A 15,598-nucleotide genomic window follows, 5' to 3' on the forward strand; every position below is an offset into this window, starting at 1 on the left:
AGCTGACCAAATCTTTGGTTGTTTTGGGAGTATTTTCACCAATCCCCCAAAGATCGGAGTGGGGGCAGTGAGCTTAAACCGTTTGCAAGCCAAGAGAAGTCTGGCATTTATGGAAATGCATCAGAGACCAGGAGACACAGACAGGGATGGGATTCAACCGGTTCGAGCGAATTGGTAGCTCCGACGATCAGCTGGGAGAGAAACCCACAATCACCGAACCGGTAGGATCCCACCACTGGCCACCGACCTTTCGTTACGTGATTTTCGGCAGGTATGGTGAAGGCCAGCGTCTTCCTCCAGGGAAGGGCGACCTGGGGAAAAAAAATAATCGAGTTTTGAGACCACCCTCTGCAAAAGGAAACCCCCCCTGCCCCTTCCTCTGGTGTTGCAAAATGCAAGTTCCCCAAATTCTGGATTTTTCCCAGCCTCTAAAAGAGGAAGAAGACTGCCTTTTAAATATTATTCAGGGACCAAGAAAATGATTAGCACAACTGGATGTTGCCTAATGGGCAAGGAAGGGCCTCTGAGCGTGCACAAAGTGTTTTTAAAGACCTTTCTCCAGCAAGAGGCCTCTGAGCTTGCGCAAAGTGTTTTTCAAGACATTTCTTTCTCCAGGAAGGGGCCTCTGAGCATGTGCAAAGTGTTTTTCAAGATCCTTCTCCAGGAAGGGCCTCTGAGCTTGTGCAAAGTGTTTTTCAAGACATTTCTTTCTCCAGGAAGGGGCCTCTGAGCATGTGCAAAGTGTTTTTAAAGATCTTTCTCCAGCAAGAGGCCTCTGAGCTTGTGCAAAGTGTTTTTCAAGACATTTCTTTCTCCAGGAAGGGGCCTCTGAGCATGTGCAAAGTGTTTTTCAAGATCTTTCTCCAGGAAGGGCCTCTGAGCTTGTGCAAAGTGTTTTTCAAGACATTTCTTTCTCCAGGAAGGTCCTCTGAGCATATGCAAAGTGTTTTTCAAGACCTTTCTTTCTCAGGAAGGGGCCTCTGAGCTTGCGCAAAGTGTTTTTCAAGGTCTTTCTCCATAGCCACAGCTACCATCCTTTGGCCAAAATCTATACAAAACTCAAACCACCATTTTAGCCGTAGGAAGTTTGTTCGGAATTAAGAATCTTTAGTCAACTCTGGGGGTTGCTTAAGAGTTTTGAGAACCAGTGGCATCTCTTCAAAACCGTTCCTTGTCCTCTAGGAAAAGCCACAGTATTGAATTAAAGGTTGTGGTCGATTTAAAAAATAAAATACCATTAAAATTCTGGACCATCAGAAGCGTGGAAAATACGTACATGTTAATTTAGTTTAGTTTAGTTTAATGCGATTTGTATGCCGCCCTATCTCCAATGGACTCAGGGCGGCTCACAACAATAAAATGTACAATTGCACATCAAAACAATATAAAATTAAAAGTCCAAATTAAAACAATTTAGTTTTAGTTTTAGTTGCCCTCGCTAATTGCACTTCAACCCCAATGGACCATCACCAGCAAGGAAACACCTTCCAGACAGTCATGGGGTCATCAGTTCTTGTCCATCCCAACTCTACCAATGCTATCAATCAGAATTGAGCTGGAAGGGACCTTGGAGGTCTTCTAGTCCAACCCCCTGCTCAGGGAGGAAACCCTACACCACTTCAGACAAATGGCTGTCCAACCTCTTCTTAAAAACCTCCAGTGTTGGAGCATTCACAACTTCTGGTGGCAAGTTGTTCCACTGGTTAATTGTCCTCACTGTTAGGAAGTTCCTCCTCAATTCCAGGTTGCTTCTCTCCTTGATTCATTTTCAACCGTTGCTTCTTGTCTTGCCTTCTGATGCTTTGGAGAATAAATTGATCCCCTTCTCCTTTGGGGCAGCCCCTCAAATACTGAAATACTGCTATCATGTCCCCCACTGGTCCTCCTTTTCTCTAGACTGGCCAAACCTAAATCCTGCAGTTGTTCTTCATATGTTTTAGTCCCCAGGCCTTTAATCATCTTAGTTGTTCTTCTTTGCAATTTTTCCAAAGTCTCAACATCTTTTTTCGTAATGTGGTGACCCAAATTGGATGCGGTATTCCAAGGGAGGCCTTACTAAGGATATTTACTCTGATGATGGACTTTTGGGATGCTGGAAGGCCGAGACCCCCCAGAACCAGGGGTGAAATCCAGCAGGTTCTGACAGGTTCTGGAGAACCAGTAGCAGAAATTTTGAGCAGTTCGGAGAACCAGCAAATACCACCTTTGGCTGGTCCGAGAGTGGGGTGGGAATGGAGATTTTGCAGTATCCTTCCCCTGCCATGCTCACCAAGCCACGCCCACCAAGCAATACCACACCCACCAAGCCACGCCCACAGACCCGGTAGTAAAAGAATTTCAATTCTGGAACCCACCCAGAATCAAATTCAAGGGAGGGACTAATACCACTCTACAAAGCCTTAGTAAGACTACACCTAGAGTACTGCATCCAATTTTGGTCACCACACTATAAAAAAAGAGGTTGAGACTCTAGAAAGAGTGCAGAGAAGAGCAACCAGGAGGATTCGGGGACTGGAGGCTAAAACATACGATGAACGGTTGCAGGAACTGGGCCTGGCTGGTCTAGTGAAGAGAAGGACCAGGGGAGACAGGAGAGCATCTTCCAACATTTGAGGGGCTGCCACAGAGAGGAGGAAGGGGGTCAAGCTATTTTCCAAAGCACCTGAAGGCCAGACAAGGAATAATGGGTGGAAACTGATCAAGGAGAGATTCAACCTGGAAATAAGGAGACAGTGAGAACAACCAACCCCTGGAACAGAAGTTGCCTTCAGAAGTTGTGGGAGCTTCATCACTGGAGGCTTCCAAGAAGAGATTGGATTGCCATCTGTCAGAAATGGCATAGGGTCTCCTGCTTGGGCAGGGGGTTGGACTAGATGACCTCCAAGGTCCCTTCCAACTCTGTTAATCTGGAGGCTACTAACCTGGAACCCACCCCAAAGACCCACAACAAGCCAAGGAGGTCCCGCCTCTTTGGAAAGCGCCAAACTCACCAAGAAGCTGAGCAGGATCCCGGCTCCACAGCAGCCCAGCCAGATCCGCGGAGGGGAAAGAGCCATCTCCGGCCACGAGAAGAGAAGGCTGCCTCTTTCCGAAGGGACCAGGATGAGTCCAGCAGCGCTGACTTCCCAGTCGGTGGGCCGCTTTATCTGTGGTGGTAGTGGGGAGAAGAGAGCCAAGGCAGTCAGCCAGTTCTAAGGCCAGGAAAGGGGCTCCAGACCCCGGGTTCGAATCCCTAGTACAGGTCTCCTGCATGAGCAGGGGGTTGGACTCTGCCCTTCCAACTCTTGTTGGACTTGTTGGACACGCTCGAGGGACTTTCCATACTCATGGGCCCTCCGGCTAATGCTTTGCCTTCTTCCACCCTTCCGCGCCCGGAGAGGCTGGGGTCGTCGCTTATCCCCCCATCCCCACTCCGATCGTGGAGACCCACCCACCCACCAGTCTTACGGGCGAACCCCCGAAACCGACGGCGTGATGGAGATGCTGCGCGCAACCTCTCCAAGAGCGCGCAAGTCTTTCCAAGCGCCCCGGGCTGCGAGGGGAGTGGGTTCCGAGTCCAACCTCCCTCCTCCGCACGGGAGATCTCGTCTCTCCGGGCAGCCGAAGCTCCGAGAAAGCCCCCCACCCAACCAGCCGTCAAACCTCGCGCCCCGCCGTCGAAGGAAGGGGAACCAAGCGACCGACCGACCGACCGACGCGCCCAGAGCGCACGCTTGCAGAGTCCCGCCGTCGGTTCTCCAAGGGCGAAAAGAGGGACCCGTCTGAAGGATCAACGCCCCAAGGCTTGGGGGTCCGGTGGGCTCGGCTGGAGCATCTCGGCGGTGGGCGAGAAGAAACGGTGGGGATGCGCCCCCTCCCCCACGCGGGAGCCGGCCAGCTCTTCTCTTCCTCGCCGCCTCCTCCTCCTCCTCCGCACCCCTCTTCCCGGCAGCCTAGCCAAAGGAGAGCCGGGAGAGGCGAGGGTACAAAGGTTTTCCCCCCTCCCTCCCTCCCTCCCTCCTGGGCAAGGGCCCAAGCTGGGAGGGGTCGCCCCTGGTGTGAGTCACTGGCAGGGAAAATAGCAGCTCGTTCCCAGGCTTTGTACAGTAGCGGCCAAAATTGTGGAAACCTTTTTTTTGGGGCGGGGAGTGTATTTTTGAGGTTTGATGGTTAATAACACCACTTTAATTTTTTGGGAGGTTCAAGATAATAATATTCCACTGCTGGAATAGCCCAGACCTTAACCCAATTGAATATCTATGGAGCTGACTAAAGAAATTTGTTAGTCGGAAGGAAGGAAGGAAGGAAGGAAGGAATAGAGGGAGGGACGGAGGGAAGGAAGGAAGGAATAAAGGGAGGGAGGGAAGGAAGGAATAGAGGGAGGGAGGGAGGGAAGGGAAGGGAAGGAAGGAAGGGAGGGAGGAATGGAGGGAGGGAGGGAAGGAATAGAGGGAGGGAGGGAGGGAAGGAAGGAAGGAATAGAGGGAGGGAGGGAGGGAAGGGAAGGGAAGGAAGGAAGGGAGGGAGGAATGGAGGGAGGGAGGGAAGGAATAGAGGGAGGAAGGGAGGGAGGGAGGGAGGGAGGGAAGGAAGGAATAGAGGGAGGAAGGGAGGGAGGGAGGGAGGAAGGAAGGAAGGAATAGAGGGAGGGAAGGAAGGAATAGAGGGAGGGAGGGAGGGAAGGAAGGAAGGAATAGAGGGAGGGAGGAAGGGAGGAAGGGAAGGAAGGAAGGAAGGAATGGAGGGAGGGAAGGAAGGAATAGAGGGAGGAAGGAAGGGAGGGAGGGAGGGAAGGAAGGAATAGAGGGAGGAAGGGAGGGAGGGAGGGAAGGAAGGAAGGAATAGAGGGAGGGAGGGAGGGAGGGAGGAAGGAAGGAATAGAGGGAGGGAAGGAAGGAATAGAGGGAGGGAGGGAGGGAAGGAAGGAAGGAATAGAGGGAGGGAGGAAGGGAAGGAAGGAAGGAAGGAATGGAGGGAGGGAAGGAATAGAGGGAGGAAGGAAGGGAGGGAGGGAGGGAGGAAGGGAGGGAAGGGAAGGGAAGGGAAGGAAGGAAGGAAGGAAGGTAGGTAGGAGGAGGGACCAATAGTATAATTTATTCCAGATTTCATAGTATTCTGTTTCACTCTTATCTTTGAGTTATCTTTGAGTTAACCTGTCCATTTCATCACAAGTTAATATCTTAGCTACTACTTCTTCCTCTGAGGGGGTTTCTTTGTTTTTCCAGTTTTGTGCAAAGGCCAGTCCTGCTGCCGTTAGAATATATAACATTTATTGTTTCCTTATTGTATTTATTTATTGCAGGGGTTTGCAACCTTAAACACTCAAAGAGCCATTTGGACCCTTTTCCCACAGAAAAGAAAACACCGGGAGCCACAAAACCCTTCCAGTGCCTGACTATGTCTTGAGCGGCCACAAAACTAGCATCTGTAGTTGAATTAAACCTTCTGTTTTCTTCTGAAACTTTTCTTTTCTTGGATTTATCCATGGTTGGCCTACCGGAGGTTGAAAAGCTCAATAAATCGAGTGCTGGCGGGTGTCGCACATTGGCAGTTGTGACGTATATTTTGAGTGACAGGGAGCTGCAGCAGAGGGGTGAAAGAGCCACATGCGGCTCGAGAGCCGCAGGTTGCTGACCCCTGATCTATTGTAATACCTAGTTCTGGCTTTAATTCTATATTTTGCATTAGTATTTCCTCCAGCCATTGCTTTATCCGATGCCAGGTTTTCGGGCATTCCCACCGGATATGATAAAAGGTCCCTAACACCGCCTCACATTTCCAACTCATCGGTGAATAATTTTTGTTCATTTTGGCTACTCTTTAAAGCCTTACATGGCTCAGGGCCAGGTTATCTTCGAGACCGCCTTCTACCGCATAGCTCCCAGCGACCGGTAAGATCCCACAGAGTTGATCTCCTCTGGGTCCCGTCAGCTAAACAATGCCGGCTGGCGGGCCCGCGGAGGAGGGCCTTCTCTGTGGCTGCCCCAGCTCTCTGGAACCAGTTACCTCCTGAGGTCCGGACCATCCCCACCCTATTGGCCTTCCGGAAAGCGGTGAAGACCTGGATCTTCCGGCAGGCCTGGGGCCGTTGATCTCGCTCTTGCGATCTGGCGAGATCCGGCCATGAATGGCGTGCATGGGCTTTTAATGTTTTTAAAATGTTTTTAAATAATTTTTCTATGTTCGCATTATTTTTGCCGTAAGCTGCCCAAAGTCCCTTGGGAGTTGTGGGCGGCATCGAAATACGATCAATTAAATTAAATTAAATCTTGTAAGGTGGGAGATGCCAAAAGTAAGCATTCGTTGAGCCCAGCCAACTTTTTAAAAAATACTCTTTTCCATCCCGTCCACCTTGTTTCAAAGGGGTGACCGTGCCAAATTCTCCCTCCCTCTTTCTATTTCCCCCCTCAACAAAACAGCCCTGTGAGGTGGATTTGGGCTGAGACAGAGGGACTGGCTCCCAAGGTGATTACGCCTAAGGTGGGACTAGAACTCACAATCTCCTGGTTGCTGGCTCTCCATAAAAACAAACAAATCTATAAATAGGATAAATCTGTAAAAACTTCTGGACACCCTTTTTCAAACTTTTCCAGTTCAGAGGGGATTCCCTTCCCGCCCCTCGAATTCCTGGCTCCTGCGACTGTTTTGGTAAAGCCGAAGTTGCAACAGAGTTGAGCTGTCTCTTACAATGGCCTGATTTCCAGAGAATTGTCGGCTTCCTCTCCCCTCCCTTCCTTTTCCCAGAAAAGTCCCTGCCAACAACATCTCTGGAAATCAGGAATCCCCTTCTGGTTCAGACTTTTCCCTTTTGTAACCTTTATAGAAAGGTGCTTAGCGAGACAAATTCTGTTCTCAGCTGTGGTTGTAAGGTCAACGACTGTCTTGCACACAAAGCGATCCAGTTCTTGAACAATACAACCACATGAAATTTAATGTGGAGAATAGAATAGAATCACAGAGTTGGAAGGGACCTTGGAGGTCTTCTAGTCCAACCCCCTGCTTAGGCAGGAAACCCTACACCACTTCAGACAAATGGTTATCCAACCTCTTCTTAAAAACTTCCAGTGTTGGAGCATTCATGACTTCTGGTGGCAAGTCGTTTCACTGGATTAATTGTTCCCACTGTGAGGAAATTTCTCGTGAGTTCTAGGTTGCTTCTCTCCTTGATTAGTTTCCACCCATTGTTGCTTCTTCTCCTGCCCTCAGGTGCGTTGGAGAATAGCTTGACTCCCTCTTCTTTGTGGAAGCCCCTGAGATATTGGAAGACTTCCATCATGTCTCCCCTGGTCCTTCTTTTCATGAAACTAGACATACCCGGTTCCTGCAACTGTTCTTAATATGTTTTATAGAGAAGAGAAGAGAGGAGAGGAGAGGAGAGGAGAGGAGAGGAGAGGAGAGGAGAGGAGAGGAGAGGAGAGAAGAGAAGAGAAGAGAAGAGAAGAGGAGGAGAAGAACAAAGTTGGAAAGGACCTTGGAGGTCTTCTAGTCCAACCCCCTGCTTAGGCAGGAAACCCTACACCACTTCAGACAAATGGTTATCCAACCTCTTCTTAAAAACTTTCAGTGTTGGAGCATTCACAATTTCTGGTGGCAAGTTGTTCCACTGATTAATTGTTCTCACTGTCAGGAAATTTCTCCTTAGTTCTAAGTTGTTTCTCTCCTTTGATTAGTTTCCATCCATTGCTTCTTGTCCTGCCTTCAGGTGCTTTGGAGAATAGCTTGACTCCCTCTTCTTTGGGGCAGCCCCTGAGATAGGGAAGACTGCTATCCTGTCTCCCCTGGTCCTTCTTTTCATCAAACTAGACATACCCAGTTCCTGCAACTGTTCTTCATATATTTTATAGAGAAGAGAAGAGAAGAGAAGAGAAGAGAAGAGAAGAGAGGAGAGGAGAGGAGAGGAGAGGAGAGGAGAGGAGAGGAGAGGAGAGGAGAGAGAGAAGAGAAGAGAAGAGAAGAGAAGAGAAGAGAAGAGAAAAGAGAAGAGAAGAGAAGAGAAGAGAAGAGAAGAGAAGAGAAGAGAAGAGAAGAGAAGAACAAAGTTGGAAAGGACCTTGGAAATCTTCTAGTCCAACCCCCTGCTTAGGCAGGAAACCTTACACCACTTCAGACAAATGGTTATGCAATCTCTTCTTTAAAATTTCCAGTGTTGGAGCATTCTCAACTTCTGGAGGCCAGTTGTTCCACTGGTTAATTGTTCTCACTATCAGGAAATTCCTCCTTAGTTCTAAGTTGCTTCTCTCCTTGATGAGTTTCCACCCGTTGCTTCTTGTCCTGCCCTCAGGTGCTTTGGAGAATAGCTTGACTCCCTCTTCTTTGGGGCAGCCCCTGAGATATTGGAAGATCGCTATCAGAGAAAAGGAAGGTTTGATACTTGGGCAGGAAAAACCAAAGACACAAGCACAGATTAAGGCGAAACCTGGCTCAAAAACAGTCATTGGGGGAGGAACCTTGGAGTCCTAGTAGACGATCCCTTAAACAAGAGCCAGCTGTGGGCAGCAGCAGCCAAAAAGGCTAATACAATCCTTGGTTGTATAAACAGAGGCATAGAATCAAGATCACATGAAATCTTAGTACCGCTTTGTAAAGCCTTAGTAAGGCCTCCCCTGTAATACGGCATCCAGTTTTGGTCACCGCATTACCAAAAAAGATGTTGAGACTTTGGAAAAAGTGCAAAGAAGAGCAAACTAAAATGATTAAAGGCCCGGAGATGAAAACATATGAAGAACGGTAGCAGGAATTGGGTGTGGCCAGTCTAGAGAAAAGAAGGACTACGGGGAGACATGGTAGCAGTCTTCCAGTATTTGAGGGGCTGCCCCATAAGAAGAGGGGGGATCAATTTATTTTCCAAAGCATCAGAAGGCAAGAAACAATGGATGGAAACTGCTCAAGGAGAAAAGCAAGCTGAAATTAAGGAGAAACTTCCCAACAGTGAAGACAATTAACCAGTGGAACAACTTGCCACCAGAAGTTGTGAGGGCTCCATCACTGGAGGTTTTTAAGAAGAGACTGGACAGTCACTTGTCTGAGATGGTATAGGGCCGTGATGGCGAACCTATGGCATGCGTGCCACAGGTGGCACGCAGAGTCATGTTGCCTGGCACGCCAGCTCAGCTCTGTCAGCTGATTTTCGGCCCTTTTGGGCCCACCAGAAGAGGGCCTGGGGGGGGGAAAGGCCCGTTTTTCTTTCTCCCTGGCTCCAGATCCTCTCTGTGCATCTGGGGAGGGCGAAAACAGCCTTCCCCACCCCCTCGGAGGCCCGAAATGGCCCATTTTTCAATATCCGTCCTCTGAGGGAGTGGGGAAGGCTGTTTTTGCCCTCCCCAGATGCATAGAAAGGATCTGGAGCCAGTGTGAAAGAAAAATGGGTCTACCATGCCATCACGTGCCAGGAGTTGGGGGGAAGGGGGGTTGTGCTCACATGTGCGTGGTGGGGCACATATAATTATGGGTGTGGCACATACATGGGCAAACCTCCCCCGCCCCCACTTCCTGGCACGCGATGGAAAAAAGATTAGCCATCACTAGTATAGGGTCTCTTGCTTAAGCAGGGGGTTGGACTAGAAGACCTCCAAGGCCCCTTCCAACTCTATTGTGATTGTTTCCAGGCCTTGGTACCTGATGCAGAACCTGGATCTCTAGAGAGAAGAGACAGCCTCCCTTCGGAGAAGAATTAAAGCCTGGCCTGGCGTAATTAAGCCCGCAAAAGTCTAAAATGACTTAATTGAACCATCCAAAATAAAACTGTTTAGGTCTATTAGCCATCGATGGGATAAGCCCCGGGGGTGAGTGGGAGGGATTCGGAACGGATCTGTGCCTCCTTCCGTGGCCGGCTCCCTCTAAGGACCCCTTTGCTTCCCCTCTGAATGATGAGGTTCGTGGTTAGGGAGTTTTTATTTTTGCAAAAACAAATCTCGCTCGGGGTGTGTGTGTGGGGGCATTGAACCGGCTTCCCAGGGAAGAGCAGCGGGGTTTAATCTTTCTCTCCCAGTTGCCTCTCATTGTCCGGGCTGAAAAGAGCAGCCCGGAGACCATTCCATTAATTGCAGGTTTTATGTTTTCCCATGACAAGTATATTGTCTGCCCAAAGAGGAGCCATTGTGGGCCGCTGCGGCAGGACAGCAGCTGTTGATTCAGTCTTGGGGGTGGGGGGTGGAGAGGCAAGGGAGCAGTGGGCACGGCTGAATTCTTTGGTGCCCTCTTGCTTAAGAACTGAGTAACCTAGGAGTTTCTCCAAGGGGTAGGAAAAATGAGCTCCCCTGCCCACATTCTTCCCTGGCACTCAAGGGTGCCCGAGGGAAGATGCCTCAGCCTGTTTTCCCTCTCTAATAATAATAATTCTTCTCCTTCTCCTTCTCCTTCTCCTTCTCCTTCTCCTTCTCCTTCTCCTTCTCCTCCTCCTCCTCCTCCTCCTCCTCCTCCTCTTCTTCTTCTCCTTCTCCTTCTCCTCCTCCTCTTCTCCTCCTCCTCCTCCTCCTCCTCCTCCCCTCCTCCTCCTCCTCCTCCTCCTCCTCCTCCTCCTCCTCCTCCTCCTCCTCCTCCTCCTCTTCTTCTTCTTCTTCTTCTTCTTCTTCTTCTTCTTCTTCTTCTTCTTCCTCTTCCTCTTCCTCTTCCTTCTTCTTCTTCATTATTATATACTTTATTCATTAAACATGAAACTCAGTCAACTGAACATTTAAAAATGCGTCACAAATACCATTGACTGGTGCTAATGGTTGATACGGGTTGCTGCCAGTGTCCTAGGTATCAACCAAGTACCTTCTTAAAATGTACGATGTTCCGAGTAGCGCAGTTTTTTGCAGTTCCACTGGTGTTATTGCAGAAAGCTGCAATTTCTTGATGTATTTTATAAAATTCTTGGACATAGTACCAAGTACCCCGATGACAATGGGTATCACTGTTACATGTTTCATCCATAATTGCGTAGTTTCAATGGCCAGATTGCGATATTTCGTGATTTTTTTTCCAGTTCTTTTTCTTCGACTCTGGCATCTCCTGGTACCGCGATATCAATAAATTGTACCTTTCGGTTTTTGACTGATTGTGTTGTGTTCCAAATGACAATCCGTCTGTATTTGAAAGTCCTACAAGATTATTATTATTATTATTATTATTATTATTATTATTATTATTATTATTATTATTATTATTATTATTATCTTGTTTAAAGTAAACACCAGGCCATTTTGCACACCATTGGCACACCGTGTGGGCACTGCAAGTAATCTTGGAAGAAAAAAACAGCTATAGTTTTATAAATTTGCTATTCACGGTTGAAAACACACAAGGAACGATCTGATTTATGGACATGGAAAACATAACTTCCCTGAAAAAAAGGGGAAAAAAACCCACAACCAACTGAGGCAGGATTTGTGCTGTAATTCCTGCTGATGGGTCATTTTCTTTTGCAATTAAAAAATTAAATTAAAAGCCTCTCATGGGCTGAGAAAAAGGATACGGGGACGGGATCAGGTTTTGGGGAAAGCGAAGGAGAATGCGGAAAAATTATTGTTTCTTTAAAAAATTTATTCGCTTGCCGATCTCTCCGTGGGGCTACTCACAACAATAAAAAAGGAAGCGTGTAAAACAGAACAGAGGTAAAATAATAGGATAATTTTAAAAAACAACAACACACAATGAAAAGGAACATGATGAGAATACATCAGGTAGAAGGAAAAAAAAATGCCTCCAGGGTTGAATTTAATTTTTTTTCACCCACAATGTGTGTCCCTTCTGAGCTCAGGGCAGGGAGCGGGCCCATTTCGGCTGTAAATCTTGCCCATCACGCCAGCTCTTAGAGGACAAATTCTTGATCCATTCGGTTGCTATTTGGCAGCCGTTAAAAAGTGAGGTTTTTGACTTTCGCCTGGCCCATCGCCCGGTGCTTGGTCTACAAAAGAGAGAGACTCGTATGTCTCAACAGGGAGAGAAAGAACTTAGGGGGCAGAGATCAAACCCCCGATGGAAAATCCCCAATCCTTTTCCATTTTGCTCGGAGAAATGGATCCTTTGGCAGTTCCCAGCGCCGAAAAATATGTTTTCTTCTAGAAACCTGCCGACTTGGATAGCCAATCGTTGGAGTTCAGTTCCTTGAGAGGCTCAAAGGAAACCAGAAGGAAAAATAAATTCTTAAATTCTGTGGCTGAAGATGATCTGTTTTGAAGTCTTTGGCTGGACTTTTTATTTTAAATACTAACTACTGAATAATGTAACTGCACATCAGAAGCCTCATTAAGGAGAGAGTTGTGGTTTTATTCAAGAGCCACAAATATTACCCGGTTTCCCCGAAAATAAGACCCAACTGGAAAATAAGTCCTGGCATGATTTTTCAGGATTTATTTTATTTTATTCGATTTCTATACCGCCCTACTCCCGAAGGACTCAGGGCGGTGCACAGCCAAACAATAAGACACATACATACAAAATTTAAAAGTAGAATTAAAATCAAATTAAATAGTTTTGGCCCAGACAAATTAAAACCCCAAACTATTTAAAACCAATTTTAAAATTTGAATATATAAAATACTAAAAGATATTAAAAAATTAAAAATCTTTTATAAAAGAGGGAGAAAATTAGGCCAGGCCCGCCTGGTGAAATAATAAGGTCTTTAGAGCGCAGCAGAAGGTGTGCAGATCCGGGATCCTCCGTATCTCTGGGGGGAACTCGTTCCAGATAGTAGGTGCCCCCACAGAGAAGGCCCTCCCCCTGGGGGCCGCCAGTCGGCATTGTTTGGCCGACGGCACCCGGAGGAGCCCCTCTCTATGGGAGCGTACCGGCAGGTGGGAGGCTATTGGTGGTAGTAGGCGGTCCCGCAAGTACCCAGGTCCTGAGCCATGGAGCGCTTTAAAGGTGGTAACCAAAACCTTGAAGCGCACCCGGAAGACCACCGGGAGCCAGTGCAGCTCGTGCAGGAGGGGTGTTATGTGGGAACGCCATGTTGCTCCCATTACCACCCGCGCGGCCGCACTCTGCGCCAGTTGGAGCCTCCGGGTGCTCCTCAAGGGGAGCCCCATGTAGAGAGCGTTGCAATAGTCCAGGCGGGAGGTGACAAGGGCATGAGCTTGGCTTATATTACGAGCATGAGGATGCTCGTAATATAAGCCCACCCCCAAAATAAGCTCCAGTTATGACTGTCAGCCAGATGGAATCATTTAGTACCGTATTTTCCCCAAAATAAGACCTAACCAGAAAATAAGCCCTAATGCATCTTTTGGAGCAAAAATTAATATAAGACCCGGTTTTATTTTTGGGGAAACACGGTACCGAAATTCCCCCTCAGGCAGGAATTTTCCAAAACTAAATACAACCTTCTTTTGTTGCGGTACGTTTCTGAGAAGCAGTGACCAATATTTACTAATTTAATTTACTCTTAAACGGGCTTTTTCCTGCCTTGTCAGGGTATGCCGATAAAAAATAGGACTCAATAACTCAAATACATTGTCCTTATTGTTAAACACACACAAATTTCCTCTCAGAGAAACGGTAAGGTTGCTCAGAAAAACGCACGCAATCCGGGTTGCGCTTTTAAATTAAACTAATTTGGGTCAAATTAAATTCATTTAATTTAACCCGAACGAAATTAAAACTGTTCAATTACGTCTGTTGATAAATGCATCTGGGTATTTGGAGTGAAAAAGGGCCCGTGATGACGAACGTATGTGTTCTGCCCCAGCTACGGACCCCAAAGAACGCAGCACACACAAAGTCTGTACAAACCTTAGTTTACTAAATTAATTCAGTTTTTTTTCAAACAAAGGTTTGAAACTGTCTTAACAGCCTACAAGAATCCAAAGAATAAATAATCGTAATTTTACTATGGTCGGCAAGAAAGCCCAGAAGCAATTTGCAGGAAACTGATAAGAGAATTAAGATCAAGAGGCGAAGAAGAGTGAATGAAGTTGTTCCCTACAACTTGCTTCAGTCGGTGTTCCTCCTTAAATAGGCTAAGAGAGCGGCCAATTAGCCCCAAGCCTTACTCTCGAGGAGACCTCCTCCTGAGGAGGCACTCCTGCCTTTTGGCAGCTCTGCTCACCCGTGAATCGAGAAGAGGCTCCTCCTCTTCGTCCTCTTCTCTTATGGGAGCTTCTGGAGGTTCTGAAGGCCCTGGCTGAATCCCCGTCTCTGGCACCACATCTTCTCCAGCCTCCTCACTGTCCGACTCGAGTGCCAGCTGCACAGGCTGCTGGTGCAGCACCACACCTTGCTTGTGCAGGGGGTGTGGGGCATGCGGGGGGATGGGGCATATGTGGGGGGGTCACTTGCGCATGTACAGGGGAGAGCGCATTGCATTTTGGGGGTTCACACATGCTTTGGGCACTTGGTACAGAAAAGGTTAGCCTGTCAGCTTCAAAAAGAAAAGGATAACGATTTGAAATGTTTTGCTTCTGAAGGTCCCAGCCAAAAAAAGTCTCTGAATTTTGTAGAAACTCTCATGGCTGAGATTTCATAGATTAAAATCCTCATTCCCGGAAAAAACTGTTTGCAAGCAAATCATTAGCTGGATATAATGGGATCTGTGCATTCCAGGATTTTGCTCCTTGGTGTAAATGTGATTACAAGTAATCACATTTACTCTCTTTCTCTCCTCATTTTTCCGTCTTGCTCCCTTGAGTGTCCCATTTGGCCTCCGAAGGGTCCATTCAGACAACCTGACACCTTGATTATTAAGCACCATTTAATGATCAGCTGCCCAGCCGGCTGGCCAGGAGCGATAAGATAAACCGGAACCTTGAAAGGTCAACCCGATGCTTATTGAAAGGGCTGTATTGAGTTGACAGCATATATTCCGTTCGTTTGGCCAATTTTATCATTTCTTTCTATTTCTTGCAGAAGAAGGCAAGGCTGCCATCTCCTGGCCTCCAGCGACCTTCTTTCGCTCTGGCTCTCCACAAACTGGTAGGACATCCTTGGACAATTGTGGCCAAAATGGAAAAGCTGAGCCTAAATCCCGCCTTTAAGCCATGCTCGCCAGCTGGGTGACTTTGGGCCAGTCACCAGGAGACGGTGAGTTCTAGTCTCACCGTAGCCATGAACGTCAGCTGGGTGACTTTGGACTAATCACCAGGAGACGGTGAGTTCTAGTCTCGCCTTAGCCATGAAAGCCAGCTGGGTGATTTTGGGCCAGTTACCAGGTGACGGTGAGTTCTAGTCCCGCCTTAAGCATGTAAGTCAGCTGGGTGACTTTGGACTAATCATCAGGAGATGGTGAACTCTAGCCCCGCCTTAGCCATGAAAATTGGCTGGGTGACTTTGTGCCAGTTACCAGGGGACTGTGAGTTCTAGTCCTGCCGTAGCTATGTAAGTCAGTTGGGTGACTTTGTGCCAGTTACCAGGAGACGGTGAGTTCTAGTCTTACTGTAGCCATGAAAGTCAGTTGGGTGACTTTTGGCCAGCTACCAGGGAACGGTGAGTTCTAGTCCTGCCTTAGCTATGTAAGTCAGTTGGACTTTCCATCAGTCACCAGGAGACAGTGAGTTCTAGTCTCGCCTTAGCCATGAAAGCCAGCTGGGTGATTTTGGGCCAGTTACCAGGTGACAGTGAGTTCTAGTCCCGCCTTAAGCATGTAAGTCAGCTGGGTGACTTTGGACTAATCATCAGGAGACGGTGAATTCTAGCCCCGCC

The 15,598-nt window shown here is 47.8% G+C and overlaps 1 protein-coding gene across 2 annotated transcripts in view; it reads right to left on the bottom strand.

The window, feature by feature from the left end:
• The window catches only part of ADGRD2 (adhesion G protein-coupled receptor D2), a 59,874-nt gene extending 56,734 nt beyond the window's left edge, over positions 1-3,140 (bottom strand). For both annotated transcript variants that reach the window (XM_087879887.1, XM_087879886.1), the window contains exons 1-2: positions 2,991-3,140; positions 248-311 (exon numbers count right to left, since the gene is read on the bottom strand). In XM_087879887.1, coding sequence (XP_087736013.1) covers positions 248-311; positions 2,991-3,056 — 130 coding nt within the window. In that variant the 5' untranslated portion in view covers positions 3,057-3,140. The remainder of the gene's footprint in view (positions 1-247; positions 312-2,990) is intronic.
• Between the last annotated feature and the right edge of the window lie 12,458 nt (positions 3,141-15,598).

This window comes from Pantherophis guttatus, chromosome 16 (genome assembly GCF_059756535.1).
Source record: "Pantherophis guttatus breed Tessera chromosome 16, ASM5975653v1, whole genome shotgun sequence".
NCBI classification, from domain to species: Eukaryota; Metazoa; Chordata; class Lepidosauria; order Squamata; family Colubridae; genus Pantherophis; species Pantherophis guttatus.